Consider the following 20,996-nt stretch of genomic DNA (forward strand, 5'->3'; position numbering starts at 1 on the left):
ACACGTGGACTATAACACGTATCTAGCGTGCAATGACACAAGGTGGTTACTGCCCCCCTTTACTTGTCTACAGTTATTAAATATAATGTAATTTGAACATAAATGTAAGAAATCGTATTTCTGAAGCATATTAGGGAAGCAGTTTGTTTAGGATTGGGCTTGAAGATGATAGGATAGACTGTATCTTTTTATTCTGTGAAGTGTAGTTGGAAATGGGATGAAAGTAACTCAAGGCTAAAATCTGAAATATTTTACACATTATTTTTCCAAACCCAGCAGAAATGTGATTTGCTGAGATTTCTTATACTTTCTGTTGACAAAATATGTATGTATTTACCTTTCATCTGTTCTTTAGAACATTGGAATGTCCATAAAGACTTACCTGGGACAAATTAGTCACTTCCCTAAAAATGTCACTTTCTTGGTTCAATTCAGGTAATAATGTTGCAAGGTACTGAAAAAGTGTTGCTGGGTTTGTTTCCTGCTAGATATTAATAACTGGTTCCAAAGGTAACTGTTAGGCTGAAAAAGTTTAATAAATAAAAGTGGCTAAGGAACAGATTTATACTGCTAAGAACCTGCAAAAATGAGAACGATATTTGTTTCTTTGCAGTTCTTGTGATAAATAAGGGGAGGTGTATAAAATATTCATCTTTATGGGTTGTTAGAAAGCTACCTATGTCTCCCTTAAGTGTCCTGTTTTTGATCAGCATATAGATTGTTACATGTTTACATATTTGCTTTTTTTTTTCGGGGTGTAGAAGCAAATGTGGAGATAACTTCCCACCACCACCACCACCACATACCTCTGCAGCACAGATCCATGCTCTCGTAAATGTTTCTACAAAATGTCACCTGCAGATTAACCATTTGCTTTTTGGTGCACCATGTAAAAGGCATTGCTTAATGATTGAAATGTATAGTAAAAAAAAAACGACAACAGCTCATGGTTTCAAATATGAATCAGCGCAGAGGTTATTGCAAATGACAGACATCATAATCATCTAACAGTATCAGATGAGAGAAGGAAATTGAAGAGGTTTTTATGCAGTTTGGATCAATTTGAGGCTTTTAGATTTGTCCTAAATGGTTATATTGAAGAATGACATTTGACCTCCACTGCTTGGAATGTTGCCTATTGGGTTACAATTTCTTAAACTATATCTATAATGATTTCTTTTATGTCCACTGACAGCATAATACAAATTAGATGAAATTCATAAAAGTAAACGAAAAAAAGCACATCAGGGTATATGTTTACATTTCTTATGCTGCGGACATCACACATTATCCATAATGAACTGGGAGCGTGTAATAAGCTAAATGTATTCAGTTCAAATGTAGTTTCTAGATTTTAGAAAATGTATCTCTATGAACTTGCTTAATTCATAATATCCAGAGAAACAAAGTCAGCCAACAGTTTCTGACACAGTGGAACTTGATGCTGCTGTCATTGACATAAGTGGCAAATTTTCATTGGCTTGAATGGGAGCAGGATCAGACAAAAAGGGGGTGGAGCCCAGCTTCTAGAGGGTTCTGTTGCATCAACAGTTGTAGAGTAGTTTCACTGCTTGGAGGAGAAGGGGTCTTCTTCCTTGGATGCCCAGAATCTGCCCAGAGCACAGCCCGCTTATTGCAGCTGTGAATTGCGGACAGGATTTGGTCCTGAACTCTAGAGATCTCTCAATATATGCTTCCAAGTAGGGTAGACAGGTTTCTTGCTTCTCAGACCACAGCTAGAATCTTCCACAGTGACCATTTGAAATAATACGGCCATACACATGAATAAAGCAAACTGCAATACAAATGCATATATCTTCCATTCCTTTATATAATAATTTTGTCAATTCTCATCAGCTAGATGAGTATCTTCCTTTTTTTTCCATTTTCTAGCTCCAGACTTAAAAGTAGCACCTTATTTATCACAGGAGGCAGTATGTTTATTTTCAGTATTTACTGTAAGACCTAATTGCAGTCCTGCATTTTTTTGAGTAAGTAATAGTATTTGATCTGTGCTTTCCATGTGAGGATATTTCAGTATACTTTCTGGGGATACTTCTATTTTCCATAACTTGCCAAAGTCGCAGCTGATTTATGGATGGTATTGTAACATTTTTTTCCATCTGCTTCCACATTTAGAACCCATTGTCTAAATACTTTGGCAGTTGGAAATAATTATTTCTTAATGGAAACAATGCATTGATTATTTTTCTTTCTTACTCCATTCTTGATTATTTAGTATTATTCAGTCTATCATTGCTATGTATTTTGAGAACTTCAAACAAAGGTTAATGGGGCAGCTAAAAATTTCACCCCAGTGGAGGCACTCTTATTTTCCCAACATCATCATTATCCTTTCTGAGTCATAGACGGAAGGCCACTATTTTTAAACTACTATGCAGTGACATTCAACTAGTTTTCCAAGTGATGACAGAATAAAAATCCTATGCTCCCTTTTGTGCCGTTTAAACTGTGATCCGGAGAGCCCTATGGATCGATTCAATTTGAGCAGAGATCCATAGGTTAAGGGAGTGGAACCCTTAGCTTCTTTGTGGGCTTGCAAACCATGTTCTGTAATTCAAGAGAAAGTTGAAACTTGCAGAGTTTCTGTTCTCCTATGCAGATTATTTCTGCATAGCATTTTGGGAAATTAATATTAACAAGATGACTTGTCCATAGAAAAATCATTTCTTACCCTTGGTAATTTTCTTGATCAGAGAATCTAATGAAACATTTGATAGGTTTGTTTAAGACAAGCTGTAATAGCATGAACAGGTTGATGTGTCTACAAGAATCAAGAGCAGAACGTAGAACTACAACTTTGATTATGCTTTGTATCCTTCAGGTTAATTATAGATATTGTTTATACTTCAGTAAGTGGACACCGAGCTGTACAATTGGTAAACTGTGTCAAACAAATGCCTTCCCCTGAAGAGTTTATTAGCCAAAAGCACAAGCAGATGAATTGTGGAGCAGTCGGAATAGCATGTATACTTTATAGCTGGTCCAGAACTGAGTTTATTTAAAAATCAAACCATCTTTATTGCATTCTTTTCTATAAATGTTTGCTAGAGAGGGATAGTACATCGAATGGTAATGGGTAGGCCACAGATTTTAGCTGTATGTTTTATAACTTCATTTAATATATATTAGTGAAGAAGACATTGGACCCTGGGGAATGTCACTAATCTGGACTGCTGAACAGCTGTGTCCCCTCAATTCTCCAATCTAGGGTGCCTTTTACACCGCTTCACTATGAGAGCAACCATTCCTGGCCTTACTCTCTCTCAGCCTCTGTCATGTTTGTACATGACTCCCACCTGAGTTATATGAGTACTTCTAGCCAGCCGCTCCTGAATTATGTTGCAGAGCGATACCAGCAAATTTCAGGTCCCAGATTTGTCCCTATAAATGTGTGTCTTGTATTGCCCAGTGCTTTCCTTCTGTATAGTACAAGCTCATAGAAAGTCAATCATTTCATTAATAGAAAATAATCTGAACAAACCCTGTTATCTCAAATGGAGTTTCTTAAACACTTCAACCCAAACACATGCTGGTTTAGATAAGACAATAAAATAAGTTTAACAGCTACAGAAAGATGGATTTTAAGTGACTACAAGTAATGATGCATAAAAGTCAGAATTGGTTACAAAGAAATAAATGGTAAAATGCAAACTAATACCTAACTTAACAAGCTAGGTGAATTTAAAGCAAAAGGTTTCTCTCACCACATGCTTATGGCTGTATTGCTGGATTCCTTCAGCCAGAACCATTTCTCCAGGTTAATGATGCTTCTGTTGTCTTTCAAACATTGTTGATGCCATGAATAGAAATGGGGGGAAAGGGGAGGGAGGTGATCTGTGTCCTCTGTTCCTCATTTTTATATCTTTTCCTCCTCTTTAAGAATCATCTCCAGTTGGGGTTCAGGCGACAGACAGTCTGTTTACACAGGAACCTCCAGCTGTTCCATTGCCAAGATGTAAACTTCTCACTCACACCCTTCTTCCTGCCAAAGAATGGCCACTGACTCAGGTGATAGTCCATTTGATTTTGTTGACACCTGGCTAAGGCATTAGTTAGTCTTTTGTCTCTAAGAAACTGGTTTGGGCTGCTTCCTCAGATTTGGAATATGCCTTAGTAGCATGATACAGTAGAGTTCTGACATTCAGTGTTGCCACACACATTTTACCAGAACAATAACCATCAGCGAATTATGGGTTTTCAAATGATAAATCAGAAAGCATACTTTGTACAAAATGTATCGTAGTCTTGTGAAAGTGGTGAACATAGGGGTACAGTCTGTCACAGTGGTGAATAATCTTCTACTTTGGAAGAAGCCAAGCGTTAAAGCTAAAATAGTAAAGTGTAGTATAATACTTGTGTAGAATGAGATTTCAAGTTTATTCTTTGACCTGAGTAATCTGTTCTTGCAAGGATAGCCATACGCTGCTAAGACAAAAATAGATGCAAGTGGCAGCTGCACTTTGTAACGTGATACAACTGGCACAGCAGATGCTTTTGATCAGTGTTTCTTAGCCATATGCTGTACTGTAGTTCAACCACTCTGAAAACCAAAAGCCAACATTTGTGAAATACGTTGTCATCTTGTATCTAGTGTACTGGAAAGAATAATCTAATAAGTATAGGAAGAAGGCTTTTCAACTTGTGGTACAAAAATAAAAGTTAACAGTGAACTTTTGTATGAATTTTGCCTTTTTCCAAACCAGCATGAGGGACTTAGGTCAACTTTGAAAGGTAAGGAATGGTTAAAGTGATAACTATCAAGAAAGTAGAAGAGTATCTTCGGATACATATTGGCTAACCTAGTGAGGTGGGCTTTAAACTACGTTTTTAACTGCAGGAGAGAAGAGAGAAGAGTGAGGGGGGGCCACAATAACAGTCTTCAAATACGTAAAAAGTTGTTATCCAGAGGAGGGTGATAAATTGTTCTCCTTAACCACCGAGGACAAGAACTAATGGGCTTAAATTGCAGCAAGGAAGATTTATGTAACTTCCTAACTATAAGGGTAGTTAAGCAGCGAAACAAATTATCTATGGAGGTAGTGGAATCTCCATCACTGGAGATTTTTGAGAACAGGTTAAACAAACACCTGTCGGGGTGGTCTAGATAATACTTAGTCCTGCTTCAGTGCAGGTGACTGGCCTAGATGACCCTATCGAGGTCCCTTCCAGTCCTACATTTATGTGATTCTACGAACAGACCTAAAATGTAGGTTTTCTGATGAAGGGGAAGATTTTTAAATAATATGTCTTGGAATAGAAAAGTTCACACACGTAGTATTTGCAAATCCAGCATTTCTGTATTGTGCTAGACAGAGCATGAGAACCAACAGTGAAACTAACTAGGAACCTTATCTACCTTACTTCTTGCTAACTTAGGTACAATAAAGATTTTTTTATCCAAAAACCCCACAAACCCTACAGCTTTAACTTGACAGTCCCTTTTTAAACACCACCTTTTAAAAATACTTACTTATTACTCTAAAACCACAGTGGAACGCACATTTCCTTAGCTTCTTTCTGTGATGATGAGGCTAATAAATACTGTTGCCCATAGATTTGTATGGTGTAAGGGATAGCTGCTGATCATTGTTATGGTCTTTAGAGCAGGATGATCTTTTTAATCTTAATTGAGAAATGATTTTTCCTCAGATAAATGACGATTTCTTCTCTCAAGTCTGATTCAGAGCATGTAACAATCCTCTAACGTTTTACTTAATATGTCTTTTATGTTTTTCACTCTAATGATTTTTATTCTGTTGGGGAATTAAGATTTCCTCTGTGTCTGAATGGATTAAAATCAAAGCATGCTAAAACTTGTGTGGAGAATATGTTAACTAGCTACTCTGTGATTAAATTACTCAGTAATTTAATTTGCCGAGGGTGTGGTGCTGGAGGGGAATGTATTTCTATGACTGGGAAATCAGCTTTGGATACTACTCCATAGAATCGCTTCTTCTAACGCACTCCTCTCAGTCTCCACTCAGAGCAGGAACAATCAGCTAGGATTCTTTTGTTGAACTCCTGAAATCAGAAGGTAAAATGCTTTTAATACTGAGCCCTTGGCTTTGGCATGGTATACCACGGCCCACTATGGCAGCCTTTATGGCATGATGCTGATGCCTTGTTACTTGTCTTTTTGTTTTCAGAGTTAGTGGCTATGAGATAATTTATCTGAGGATAGAGGGAGAGTGGAAGTGGCAGAAATGGGTCTTTCTTTTAACCATTTGATAGCAATATTTTTTGTGTTTGACATTGTACCCAGTATGAGGACGACAGGTATGTTACAACTTTCAAAACAAATAAGGTCCTCTGAAAGAAAATCAGAAACCAGATAGTAACCCATACACTTCTGCTCCTGGATATCTGGTTTCTCCTATCCCTTGACAGATCAAGAAAGGGCACAATTGAGACTAGTTTTTGGATTTTAATTGAATTCTAAATCTTTTATTTTCCAAGGGAGGTGTTTTCATCTCTTAAAACAATAGCTTAAAATTGGTCTGATCTTACCAACTTCTCCATTTGCATTATGTTTGTTCAGACGCAACTTTTGAAAGTGAAGGCATTCCAAACCAGGGCTCTAGTGACAGTTTTATTGATGGAAACATTGATGGAAATTTGTTGTACATATTAATTTAAGCAGTAGAGCTAATAGAGGAGAAATTAGCATTCATATGCCACAGTTAGTAAATTGCTTACTCTCATAAAGCTTTGAATGAGCACTATTGAGATGTTACATTAATCTTCTGGGGTCCCCTTTTATTTGCACTAATCAGTATACTTTGGCACACACCAGTTACAAGTTAATATTGAAGCAGATATTAGTTATTTTATTTATCGCACTTAATAGTTATTTATGAAATGGGCAGTTTAGTGGCATCTTATTCCTTTTTAGTGGCCTTTTGGGCACTTTTTTCACCTAAATCTTGGAATCATTCCTGAAATGTATTTAAGCACAATTTTTATGTTCTCTGAGCTTTTGGAAAGATTTCTTGTTTTTATTGCTTCTGTCTTCCTCGGGAGAAGTAACAGATCAAGCTGCCACCTTTTCAAATATGCAGAGGAGGCTTGCAAACAGTTAATCGGAACGTGTGCAGATTACCCAGATCCAGTGAAACTGAAGAACCATAATAGGTGCTCTCCTGAAATCTGTAGATTCTACTGGCAATCTTCCTTGTGATTTCTTTATTATGGGGACATCTGTGCACAAGATAATGGATCAAGACATGAATCTGAATCCTTCCCACACCTTCAGACATCATTTAAGGCAGTGGGTCCCAAATGGTGGGTCCTGACAAGGTTCTAGATGGTTTTTTTATGCCCAGGTCTGGGTTAACCCATCACTGGGCCTTGTCATAGCCAAACATATGCATCTCCTGGCCTGGTGTAGAAGACAGGTCGATGTGGGTTGGATGGGTGTTAGAGAGCAAGCTCACCCTGCAATGGTGGGCTCCAAGTTCAATTTCACTAGAACTCTGAATTAAACCCTGAGATGCTGTTGCAGTGTTTCTGTTGAGATGTGAATGAAGTTGCAAAAGAAACCTTAGAATACTTCTATTGTATCTTTCCTGTCTAGGGGAGAGGAAAATTGTTGTAATAAATACATTGCTGGTATAGGAGATTCCTCCATCTCTTATTTTCCTTTTTAATTTTAAGAACAAAGTGAAATTTAGTGCTGGTGGAAGGCACCAGTCTGTTTGACCTTCCAGATGAGAGTGGAGCCCTTGAATGGGATCTGAAGGGCAGGGCCCAAGCATAATTTTTTCGGGCCCAGTACAAACTTGTGCCATGGGCCCCGTCCATACACATACCACAATCCCTCATCCCATACATACAATCTCATGAGCCATGATTTTTTTTTCTTCAGGGTAATGGGGGTTGCAGCCTGGGCCGGGCCTCCCGAGGGCCTCCAGGCCCCGGTAAAGTGTACCCCCCCCCCTCCATGTGGGGCCCTGGTGAAGGGTACTGGATGGGCAGCCATGCAGTTGGAAAGTTTATCTTTATCCACAGCACTGGTATGGCATAAGCACTGAAAATACAAACTTCCCCATATCCCCACTTCCATTGTGCTTCAGTACAGTGGGACCATTTTTAGGGGTGAAATAGTGGTTCAGTTTCCATGCCCATTCAATTGACTTATGTGGCAGTTGCAGTAGTTTTGGAGATGAAGACACTGAAAACTGGCATGAGACCACAAGTTTGTTTGGCACCATGTTCATTTTGCATTGGGTACAGTCGGTGCAACCTGGAATAACTTCAGATAAATGGCTATCTCATTACAAGAAGTAATTTGCTCTGATCACCCATTCTCACTTCCTACTCAATGGTTGTCATTAGGCCTCAAGTACCCGGGTTTCATCCACCTACCCCATTGTTGTCTATGCCTTTGGATATGTATATGTTGCCTCCTATATATGTTGCCAATATTTGCTGTATTATTTCTACCAACTGCGTCTGAGGAAGTGAGCTGAAGCCCACGAAAGCTTATGCCTGCTGAAATTAAATGTTAGTCTTTAAAGTGCTACAGAACTCTCGTTGTTTTTTCAGATAAGTGAAAATTTCCACTTCCTAATACATGACCTATACAGTTCCGGATGAAATATTTTATTCTGAAAGGTGACTCTAAAAATATCAAAGGCTTCTATATTTATTGTAAATGACTTTCAGATCCTGTTTGCTCAGTGTACAAGTAAAAAAACCAAAAAACCCCCCCATTTTTTTAAACTTTACATTGCCAGCTTGACATGGTATCTGAAAATCAGCCTTTCTGCTTCTCCAAGAGTAAAGATTCTGCAAGTAGAACATAAATGACAATTTTGTTGGAGGTGGTTATGAAAGAAAAAATGGAGAATCCAGCTTCACCTTTCTATGCCTCCCATTTGCTCAATAGAGCTAAAGGGAGTTTGGGATTATGACATAAATCCAAATCCTACAATGAAGTGTGTGTTGGCAGATCTCCATTGACTTCAGTGGAGCTTTCCCTGGGCACAGGAGTTCACCCATGTTACAACTCATTGCCTAATGAATAGCCTTGGTGAATAAGCAGATATGATTTTGACATACAGGAAAGATCTGTAGAGTAAGGAGCTAATTTAACATAATAGTCATCCCCAGTATATCTGTATTTTGGTAATTATACAGTAGATTTTGATCAATGATGATGAGCAGTGTTGCCAACTCTCAAGATATTTGATGTATTTTTTCCAAAGCCCCGGCTCCTGCAGTTGTGTGATTATATAAGATTATTCTTTTTTAATGAAAGCTAAGTTTCTATCCAGGGATTCAGAGAAATGTTTGAAAACATGACCCATAAAGGCTGAAAAAACAGAAGCCAAAAAGAGAATCAAATTTATATATTTTTTAATTCTCATGGGTTCTTGGAGCCTGACTCATGATTTTTAAGCACTAAGGGCTTGTCTACACTGTGTGGCTCTGTCAATGCAAGGTACACAAGTTGCATTACGTAAGTAACATAACTGAAGTCACCATACCTTGCATTGAGTAGCCGCACTGTCTTCACTGTGCTATGCTGGTGGGAGGTGCTCTCCCACAGCTTATACGTCTCAATCGGGTGGAGTACCGGAGGTGACAGGAAAAGTACATGGCAATCAATTGAGCGTGTCTTCACCAGATCGCTCAATTGATGCTGCTGCATCAATGGCTGAGGTGCCAACAGAGCCACTCAATGTAGACAAGCCTTTAGAATTGGCAGCAGTACATTGCCTTGTCTACACTACGCTTTTAGGACATGTTAGTCAGAACATGTGTGTTAGCTAACACTTTCTAATTATGCATTACTTAAATCCTAATGAAGACAAATCACCAGTGTTGTCAAATGAACAAAGTGAAAACATTAAAGTGTTCTTTTCTCAAATTTCTTTCAGCTATAACCACTTTCCCTGTTCCTTGTAACTAGAGTAGGTAAAAGAAATAATTTCATACTGAAACAATATCTTTTAAATTTTAAATAATGTTCAGAATGTCAAATAAGACTTTGTTTATTCACTCAGTTTCCAAGGATTTGTCTAGGGCTTTCAATTTCTTTTGTACATTGAGTATATGAAAATAATTCCTAGAGGCTTGGGTTATGAAACTGACACCTCCTTCGTTTGTTGAACAGGGCCTTCGGGCCAGATTTCCAAACATATCAAACATATTTAAGTGCCTAAAGATACAGATAGTTGTCCAGTGAGATTTTCAGGAGCATCTATAAGCTGATGAGGCACCTATGTCCCCTGAAATCAATTAAAGTTACGCATATGACTTGCTTGCGTGATTTTGAAAATTGCACTAGGCCCGTAAATTACTCCTAGAGACTGCTGTAGCAGTATGGGGAACACCTTTTTGCTTTAATGGATAATGAACTTATCATTGAAACTGGAGCACACTCTTCGTTTCATGGGGAAATTGGCTTTGATCTTGAAATCTTTAGTACTTCATTCTTGGGTCCACTCGTGCAGGAGTTGCTGGATTGAGGCTTCAAGATTTCAGTATGCTGCGTTCATTGTTGGGGGGCCCCTTTTGAGCCAACGGCCAAGTATTCTCTTTGTTACTTGTCTCTGAGTATAAACGTGCACTGAGCCCTTCCAAACTCAGTGACATTCTTCCCATCTCTAAACTCTGTGAACCTAGGATGACAGAGGGATAGAGGCTAGTGCATTAACCTACTATGGTACCTATGGTAGCCCCTAGAACAAGAATTTAGCATAAATTAATACGCTATTTCTATTCTGATACAAAGTTAATTGAATTTTGCAGACATTTTGTGCCTTGTTAAGCTGGTATTGACATTCAGAATTGAAATGATTTGATTTTAAGTGATGTTATTAGATGTCTCCAAATGCTGTGTGATGATAGTGAAATGCTGCGAGAGCGCAGTCTGCGTTTCTCCTACTTTTTTTGTTCAACATGAATATAAATGGATTTCTTTACAAGCGCAGTTTAAATACATCTGCTGTTTCCATCGCTATCCATTTAATAGGCAGGAAAGAGTTTGTAAAGCTGATTAGCACTTTTAATATATGAACAAAATAAAAAATGCTTTTTATAAAGAGCCATCACAGAGCTGTGTTTTTGGATTTCTGCAACATGTACTTTCATTTTGAAGATAGCATGGACATTAATGTGTACCATGTAACAGATATGATATAGAGTTTGTATTGAGTTTTCTCTCTAATATGTTGAAAAGCTTGTCAGTCTAGTGTTTCACATTTTGTGGCATGCATACTGTAAATGCTGTGTACTAATGAATTCTATACTATTGGGAAGTTATTCAATTTCTGCTCTGGTAATGAGGCCGTGTGATGATTTGGGGGATATGTCTACAATGTATGAATTCTGGTTGATACTATAAAGTTGTTACTGAGAAGATTGTTCTGTCACTGAATGTCTCTATGTAAATGTGGTATCCACCATGGACTGGCAGGGCTGTGTCACATCTCTGCCAGGCCAGTGACAATGTTCATTAGAATTTAATGACTGGGCAGTCGGTATGCTGAAGAGGTTGTCTGAGTGGAGAAACTGGGGTTTTTTTTCTGACTTTCCCCAACAAGGGCTTGGGACTTGGAGCGTGGAAAGTTACCAGCAGCAGAATAAAGGCACCAAGGTACTGATGCTAGTCTTTAAAATGGACTCTTAGAGGAAATTGAGAGAGAGAGAGGGGAGGTTTTGGGCAGGAGAGAGGAAGGGCATGTTCCAGCCAAGCTCTGTGACAGTGGGATGGGGTGTGAAGGTTCCATGTTTGAGAACACAAGGCATGAACTAAAGAATAATGGTCTTGGATGGCTCCAGTTGTCTCTGACCCCAACCCAAAGAATACTCTGGATTGATGGGGAAACTGAGACAGGGAAGTACATGTGAAGTTTATTATTTTTGTATTGACCTGCATACCTCGTAAAGAGCACTGCTGATAGAATTCTGTGCAAAGTGTCTGTGCATTTCATATGTTACAGCTACCATGTGCCCTCTTCATGAGGTAAACCAGAAGGCTCACACCTTCTGCTCGAGTTCTGGGGGAGGGTGTGTTTAAGTTATGGGGAAGTCTGAGGAGTCAGCACTGGTTCTAGGGACTGGGCAGAGGGCCTTGTGGATGCAATTCCTAGGAGGGGGTGCCAGGTGGAACTGCACCTTGAGAGCATGTCCAGAGTCGCTAAGACATCAACAGTGCCTAGACTCTGTTCAGAGGCTTAAAACACACTGGTTCCAGTGGTCTGGTGAGTGGCCAAGAGGGGGATATTCAATGGGAGTTGTGACAGGCAGGACATTTGGTTTAGTGATCTTTTATTATCATTGTATTTGCACAGTTTACAAATCAGTAAGTTATTTGCCACCTTGATCTGGGTATACGGTACTGTGGTCACAGCATCTCAAATATTGGTTTCAAATTCTAGTTTCCTGACTGCCTTAAAACATTACTCCTGAAAACTTGGTGAAGTAATTTGAGATGGTTTGCAGAGGCTGAACTTACATGTACAGCATGTGGTTGGTGCTGCAAATTCCAAGGCAGCGATGCGTATACATCTCAGTAACATTCGCAACAGCTCCAGTGCAGCATCTTTCCACGGCATGGTGGTTTTTTTATATGAACAAATATCCAGTAGGGATTAAATCAATACCATTGTCTTTGTGTGATTATAATCTGGCTAAGTTTGTTTTTAAACAAGCTTCTGTGACAATGGAGCCCCAGATTTTGGTCCTGATCCTGCAATCCCTAACTCAAGTGAGCAGTCCCACTGAAGACAAAGACCATGTGAATGAAGGTTTGCAGAGTGGGCCCTTGGGTTGTTTTTAATTGATTATTGGCTGAAAAGACATTTGTGTAACACACATCTGGTCTGGTTCAACAATAATTATAAAATTTCAGTCATCATAAAATTATTCAGAAAATCACGTCTCTGCATACTAAGCATGGGCTTGGCTTATTTCTTCTGTGAAACCAGGTCATATGTGTAAAGTTAAACATATGCTTAAGTGCACTTCCTGAATCGAGGCCTCATACTGTTATTTTCCATATACAGAAATACTTTGCTTTGGTCTTTGAGTGTTTAAATCAGCTTTTCATTACAGTGTCGATTAATTGCCTGCCATCTGTGTAATGATCAACGCATAGTTTTCAGAATAAAGTTTCATTTTAAAAGTATAGTACAGTTAAAACTTTAAAATGTAAACTTCCTTAACTGTGTGATCAATAACACTTCAAAAACTAAGGAAAAAAGTAAATGAACAGCACAACCAGACTTAATTTTTAGGTCTTTAATTTTTAATAATCTATTTTTTCACTATTTTTGCTGTTTACTTTAACAATTCTTTCTTTGAACAAAGAAAATAAACTTAGTTGGTTTTTGTTTCTAGGGAATTTCACTGGTTCTCATGCATAAATTAAATTCTGCTATATTTGGGTTGCAAATATTGTAATGGATATTTGCTTCTAAAATGAAATTATAATTTCAATAAAGGGTGACAGCACTTGTATACGGCTCTGGTTTTGGAAAGCCTTTTATAAATAATATTTTTCTTTTATAAACTCAACAGTTTGAACAAAACTTGATCTGACAGTTAGCCTTTATTTTGAGGTTTAATATTTTACAAACATTTTGTCAAAATACTCTATCCATTTCTGCAAATTAAATATATAATAAATTAATTAAATACTGCTTCTGACGACAAAAGCACTATTAAGTCAATTTTAAAGTGTGTGGTTTTTTTTTTTTAATAAACAAAATTTGTTTTTAAGTAGTAAAGTACTAGGTGAAAGAAATGGATGACTTTAGAAAAATCAGTTTTAAATTGGCTTAAATATATGGAGTTAGAGGCAGGGTTGTGTGAAATATTTTTTCAAATAGAAATAAAATTGCTGTTCCTAAAACGTCTTGAAACCCAAGTAAACATAAATTGTTTTCTAGTGGGTTTTTTCAGAAGAGATAAACACTAGGGAAGGAGCAGGGTTTTACTTTTGGCAGTAAACTGAAGGCATATTTGGTGGGGGGAAAATGTATTATATCCTTCAAATTTAAATAGATAATTATTATGCATTAATTAATAATTATGCATTAATTAATATATAATTAATTAAATATATGATTTATTACGCAGAATTGAAAGGAAGCTAGTTAGCGAGCAGAGAATTGTATGTTTTGAATTCCATGTAATGCTTGGGTAGCCAGTCTCTTTGAATTTGTGGAATGCAGATTCATTACAGATCCATGTACTTGGTCCACAATTATCTTAGGGCTGTTGCTGGCTCTTGCTGACTTACTGTGCTTCCTTAAAATGACTCTGCTTGCTGCCCAGTCTAGTGTTTATCCCACATGACTAAAAACAACTATATCTGCACTTCTCATGGTTTATCCCCTTCCTCCTAACTGTTGATACATTTCAGGAAATGGGTGACTTGGTGGCTACATCATGGAATGGCTACTGTTACAGTTTTGAGGACCATAGGTAGGAACACTGCTATAGCAGAACTGAGTTCTTTGTTGAGCCACAGTATATAAAGTGCCCTAGGGAGCAGAAAATAATAAAGTTAGACTCATCTTAGACAATGAAAATGAGTAAAATTGAAAAGGATATGGGGGTGATAGTGAAGAGCAAATTAGACAAGAGTATTCATATTGAAAACAAAATTATTTTGGTCATCTGTGCTGTCTTCCTGCTTGGCAGAGGCATTGTGTTATGGATTAGGGAGGTAATAATCAGTATCTGATCAGTTCTGGTATGTTCTAAAATATTGCATTGATTTCTGGGATCCTCATTACTAGAGAGATGTTGAGAAATTGGAGGGATATGAGATGGGAACAACAAAAATTATCAGAGGACTAGATGGATTTATTTATGAGGAAGTATTAATGAAGTTAATCTGCTAAGAAAATAATTGCCTGGCTAAGCAATGACTAAATGAAGACAAAATAATGGTCCTCAAAAATGTTAGGTATAAATTTTGTGGATGAAGAGAGATTATTTTGGGGGGTACAAGATCAGTGTATTGCTAAAAATAGTGGGGTATCAGAAAAAACTTCACACTAATGTGATCCATCAGCCTGTGGAACTTCAGTCTAGGAATCAGCAAAGTACTAATAAATGTACTTCAGGAAACAATCCTGCATTGGGAAGACAATTGTTCCCAAACTTTTCCGTGGTGCTGATCACCTCTTAATATAAAGTGTTTCCTGGAAAATCTCCTTTACCAATCATGACTGCATAAACCACCTCCCTTCATTTACAATAAAATAACATCCTGTGGCAACTATGGCAATTGTTTATAGGAAAAGTAACATTAAGAAAGTATTTAATGTATTTTTAGCTTCTGTTAATGTAATTAGTATCTAGAAAAAAGGAAGTGAAACCAGCACCATGTGACCACTAGCAAGTGCTCTGCATACCATTAGTAGTCCATGAACCACAATTCGGGAACATCCTGCTCTAGATGGTTCACTGAATCTTTTTGGTCTTTTGTTTATTTGATTCTCTCCAGGTGGGCTAGTGAAATCTGAAACAAGAAGATCTGTTAACTTCTGCCATATAAAACTGAAAATAAGGGACAAAATAGCTGCTAATCAATCTGCAGTATTAATTTAAAAATACGAAGTGATTTGAGTTCCTAGTTTAAAATTAAACTAATATGTTGTCTCATTGCTGATACTTACTCATTTTTGAGAGGGAAGGACTTGAATCTGCAGGGCATTGTTATTCGGTTATAGAAACTCTGACCTCTAGGTCACTGGATGGAATCTGGCCCTGGTCCACCAAACATAACTGATGTCTGAAAGCACTGTGGGGGCTTATATGAAATGAATTAGTAACCTCAGTTAAGTTTCTGAATAGAAAGATGACATTGCAAAACTACAGTATCAATTGTCATTCTTGTTGGCAGTCTTTGCTGTGAGGTCAAGAATTGAGTGGGACGTCGACAGTGATTCCCTCCTTTTCTTACTGTAGAGACGGTTTCTCCAAGAGACTGAAGAGCATTGTAGGGCAATGAATCTCGTGCTTCCATTGCTCATGCCCAAACCCCCAATAATTAGAGGTTGACTAATGCTCTAAAACATGAAGGTTTATATCCTTTCCCTTTGCATGCATGTCATGTGCAGAGAGCTCTTTGATTGAAACTGAAGATCTGGTTACTTATTCTTAATTTATAAGAATCCAGTAAATATAGATAACAAAAGAAACATATTTTGTGTGATGAATAAGTTGAAAATAAACTGATGCCAATTTTTCAGAAATGACATTTTGGAATTTGGCAAACTTATTAGAGAGGTGCAGCAACCTAGATCTGTTATGAATACTTTAATAAATTGGCTCATGTGTTTCAGTTCAATGTGGAACTGCCGTAAGCAAGGTGTTACAGTAATGAGATATTTCACGCCTTTTAGCCACACTACTTGCATTGAATTTAAATGACGCAGAACTGAGCTGTAGCAGAGAAGGAGATGGGCATATATGTTTTTTGTTAATATTTTGCTTCATTCATTTTTAAAGGTACTAATTTTTCTGGAATGAAGCTAATTTGTTCCCTTCCACTAACATGTTCTGGGGATTAAAAACAAGCTAGAACTAAGTTTTGGGCAAGGCTGGAATCTGTTTTGAATCCCTCACTTTCCCCAAGCACGCAGAAATCAGATTCTCAAAGTCCTTAGGTTTGCAGCTTTATGGGCCAGGAAGGGCTTGGATGTGGTCAGGTACATTCTATTGTTTCCTTCTGTGTGTAGCCGAGTGGGATTTTTTGACATGCCCAGGACTCTGAGTCACCTTGTCCCCTTCTGCCCCCCTGCCTGAAGCAGAGGAGGATTTGCTTGTGCTTATTTGGATGTCAGCTGCCTGACACCACTAGCCTGTTAGCCACGCAAACACTCTCCTCTGGACAGTGCTAACCCTTACTGTACCTTGCAGGTTATCAATAGGTGCCCATCAATCCCTGAGTCCCCTTGAAGCACTCTCCTGCAGCGTCCAGCCTTTAGCCATTGGACATTCTCAGCAATTACTAGTAAACTGTACCCAAAGGAACAGTGCACACACCAGCTTGTTTAGTTCAGCTGAGGGTCATGTCAAGTTACATAACAGGGATCCCTTTTCTTTTTGGCATTGAGAGGTTCTTAGGATCACGCAAACCTCAGCCTGTGAAGGAGCATTATAAACCCTGAGCGTTCTGGTGAACACCCCGATGTTCAGGGACACTGGCAATGACTTTGTAGGGGTTTCATGCAAGTGCTGGGACCCTCCCTCTCTCATTTCAATGCAGGGCGGAACTCTGAAATATGAGTTGCTCCAGTCAACCCTGTAGCTCTCTCCAGTCATTGGAGGCAGTGATTTTGGCATTTCCGACTTCTCCATTTTACTTTCCATTGCATAATTCCCAGGTTAGCCAGATGATATTTCCTAGGACTAATTTTGGCAAATGGCAAAAACAGAATGTATTTTTATAGAGAATTTTGGTACTGTCAGAGCTATGGACTGGTGAACTCATATCATCACTACATGGGATTCCAAGCTAAGAGATGGAATTTAGCTGCCTAATTTAAATGCGTCTAGTAACTGCAACATTCTGTTCAATTTTAATTAACTCCATGACTAAGAAAAAAGCCTGTTACTTTGCGTTGTTGATGAAAAATTCACTGGGCATAAGTGTGAAGATCCTCTGGCAAACGGGATCTGTCTGAAGAATATTCCCCACATGTTCCTTTATAGGGAGCTATGGCAAATATCACTAGTAACTTCTCTCAAGCTCTTTATTGCCATGAAGAGTTCAATTTTAAGTAGACCTCTTCCAATAACTTACCTTTACTGCTTTGTCAACATTAGCCATGATACCAGAGGCTTATCTTTCAAAATAAAAACCTTCTGGTTAAACTGGTGCAGCACGTTTAAATTTGTTGTTCGAATAAAAATGTAGAGAACTTGATTTAATTCCTTTTTCTTCAGAAACACTGAAGGGGAATGTCAGCAGTTGTGGCCCCCTCTTGTGAAAAAGTTTGGTTTATCTTGTGCTGGGTATACTAGTTGGGGAAGAACACAAAGAGCCTGCAATCTCTCTGTCACTTTTTCTTGCATCTGAGCTGGGCGCTCCATTGAGCGCGAGATGGAGAGAGGTTAAGCTAGTGTTAATAGAATCCCTGCATTGCCGCTAAAGAGCATGGTTTTGCGTGTATGGCTAGGTTGTTCCATTAGCAGCTGAGGATTCGGAAAACAGCAGTAACAAATTCTGATCATGTCTTGGCTCCCCTGAACTGTTATGTCCAATGTGCACAAAGTATTGCTATACAGATGCTACCATTCCACATACGAGGCTTCTAAAATCTCACTTTACAAGAGTAAGGCCAGATTTGGGGCTTTAGTCATAAGTCTTTATCCAGAAGTAAATCTGTTTCTGCTGCAGCCAATACTTATCATAGTTTTGCTGCTGTTGCTCACTGTCATATCCTTTCATTTTTCACAAACAATCCCTAAATTAAAAAAAAATAAATAAAAAATAGATTGACAAAGATACCCTTATCTCCCGTGGAGACAATATGTCACTAAATGAGGTGTAAATTCCCGTCTGCCTGCCATTTAAACGATGTACGCAAAATTACTGATGTCTCAGCATGATAGTTTCTGCAGCTTTGCCTACTAACTTCCTAAACAACTAATTTTCCTTGTGAAAAATGTCTCCATTATTCTTACTCTAATTTTGTAGAATTCCTAGCTAATAAAATGACCTAGTGTGCATGTGTGCATTTAAATTGGTAATGAAAGGCCAAACTACTCAACAATTCTTCCTACACGTCCGCACCCATCGGTATGTATTCAGGCAGTGTTGCAGAGTTGCCTATGCTAAACCTTGGTCCTTCCTGTTGATGTTTATATCCTCTCTCTGATCCCATTCCTGGTTCATTTTCAAAACTCATTGGCTGTAGTCAGTTAAGCCAACAAAAAATGGGCTTCTGGACTGAGTATGCAAGAGGGAGCAGGCTACAATGAGATAAAGTGAATGGCAGTGGCCATGAGACAGTGCCACCTACAGTTATGGAGGAGAAACTGTCTAGTCAACACCACCACCTCTCCCCCCACCCAAAAAAAAGTCATCTTAATAGAACAATAGGTACACAGCAAGGTGAATATTTTATATTCTGCCTTTTATTAATAGAATAAATAACTTCTCATGCCATGTTTTGATGTTAGCTGCATCATTTTTGGGCTCTAACCACAGTAAATGTTAAATTAACTCATTTTAACTACCAGTTAACCTTCCGCCAAAACAATCTAGTGTGTTACCATCAGTAAAAATTTCCTATGACTCACAAATAAAGAAAAAGATTCATCTTTAATCTGCAGTACAGAGCAATTTCGTTAACATGGAGCGAGATAAATCATGTATAGTTTATAAAGGAAAATTCCACTGAGGCAAGAGCTTAGCTGTGGAGATATGTTTTAGAAAAATTCTTTAAAACCATAAACTGGACTGTTTTCCAGGTCACTTAGCTGACATTCTTGCCTCGCAATGCTCTGCTGCAGCTTATTGTTTATTGCTTATTAAAAACACAACCATCAGGCACTTCCTTGATGTTGCAAAATATTGGAAGAATAACAGCAGCCACATACATAAAGGAAATATGTAATAATTGTACAGTAGTGTATCATTTTGACTTGAAATATATTTTCCTACCATTTTCAACAGTACTAATTAATCTGTTAATCAGACTTAATCTTGCAAGTAACGTAAATGGCATATATTTGCATCTTGATGTCCTCATGTTTTAAAGAAAATAAAAATTATGCTTAAAAGGGTTAATTTTCCCCAATTAACACTGATCAAGATCATTTGATTAGGTACTGATAAAATGTACGTAGAAAACAGAGTAAACCGGCCTCAGAATTCTTTTGCTAAACTGAAGATTTCTTTTGCCTTTCAAGCAAACTTCCAAAGCTTAAGTTCTTTCTTCCTGCAAAGTATAACTCAAGTAAGGATAACAGCATGTAGGGCTTGTCTACACAGAAAAAATCTGCAGTAGCTGGTGTGCACTAGCTACTCCTCACTAACTCCCTGTGTGGACACCCTTACAGTGCACTGCGTCCCTTTGTGTACATTAATTTAATGCCCTTTGGAACTGTACGGGTCCTAACCATCCAGGGGCACTCTTAGTTTGTAATAATAGTGTATACATGGGAGTAGGTGCGAAGTAGCTAGTGTGCTTTAAATTCATACTCTGGCTTACTGCACATTAATTTCCCCCTGTAGACAAAGTACTACCATGATGTGAGCCTTAGAAATACCTACAAAGGACAGCTTGATCCTCACAACTTTCCTATGAAATAAGTGTTATTCCCATCTTATTGATAGAAAAATCAGGTAAAAAAGCTAAGCGAGTCACAAATTTAAGGGCTTGATTCTGCAAGGTACTGAGCACTCTGGCCACAGTCCAATAAGTCATTTAACTAAGTGCTTAATTTTAAGCACTCGTGTGTTACCATTGGGCCAGCTCCTCAGCTGCTGAAAATTGACTATGCCCATTTACAATAGCTTAGGAACTGGCCCACTGACTTCAATGGGGTACTTACATGCTTCATGCGAGGCATATACTTCAGTACCTTTTTTGAGTCAGAGCCCTGGAGATCTATGTGATTGCTGCTTTTTTATGAAAATGGTAATTTTCTTTTTCTTTTGAAAGTGCTGGGCCCTCATAGGGAATGTTTTATAATAAAGTCACATTCAAATTATCTCGGGCTTGGAGAAATTAAATACTTCAGACTCATAGATTGGGGTTTACCACATTTGGTGGCTGTGACTCCAAAGTTTTGATGGCGTCTATTTTAATGAAACTTCTGAGAGGTAAAGAAACAACTATGTACTACTAACTGAGAACAGTTTTAGAAATCAAGGATTAAACAGAGGAGCAGAGTTGCAGTTCAGTCTTTTTTATTAATTCTATGTGATCCAGCCTGTCATTTTTATGTTGAGTTTCTCTGTACCCAAGAGAATTGATATCGGTTCACTGAAATGT

General features: G+C 38.1%; 1 protein-coding gene across 8 annotated transcripts in view; it reads left to right on the forward strand.

Moving 5' to 3' along the window:
* RAD18 (RAD18 E3 ubiquitin protein ligase) overlaps positions 1 to 20,996 on the forward strand; it is a 168,603-nt gene that overhangs the window by 80,370 nt on the left and 67,237 nt on the right. For 3 of the 8 annotated variants that reach the window (XM_067544389.1, XM_067544387.1, XM_067544388.1), the window contains exon 13: positions 3,905 to 4,032. The exons of 4 other annotated variants lie outside the window; for them this stretch is intronic. In XM_067544389.1, coding sequence (XP_067400490.1) covers positions 3,905 to 3,983 — 79 coding nt within the window. In that variant the 3' untranslated portion in view covers positions 3,984 to 4,032. Of the gene's footprint in view, positions 1 to 761; positions 773 to 3,904; positions 4,033 to 20,996 lie in introns of those variants that run through there. One more of the 8 variants, XM_067544392.1, reaches the window with a different exon arrangement.

This window comes from Emydura macquarii, unplaced genomic scaffold (assembly GCF_026122565.2).
Source record: "Emydura macquarii macquarii isolate MOO-44397 ecotype Brisbane River unplaced genomic scaffold, CSIRO-AGI_Emac_v2 contig_968, whole genome shotgun sequence".
Taxonomy (NCBI): domain Eukaryota; kingdom Metazoa; phylum Chordata; order Testudines; family Chelidae; genus Emydura; species Emydura macquarii.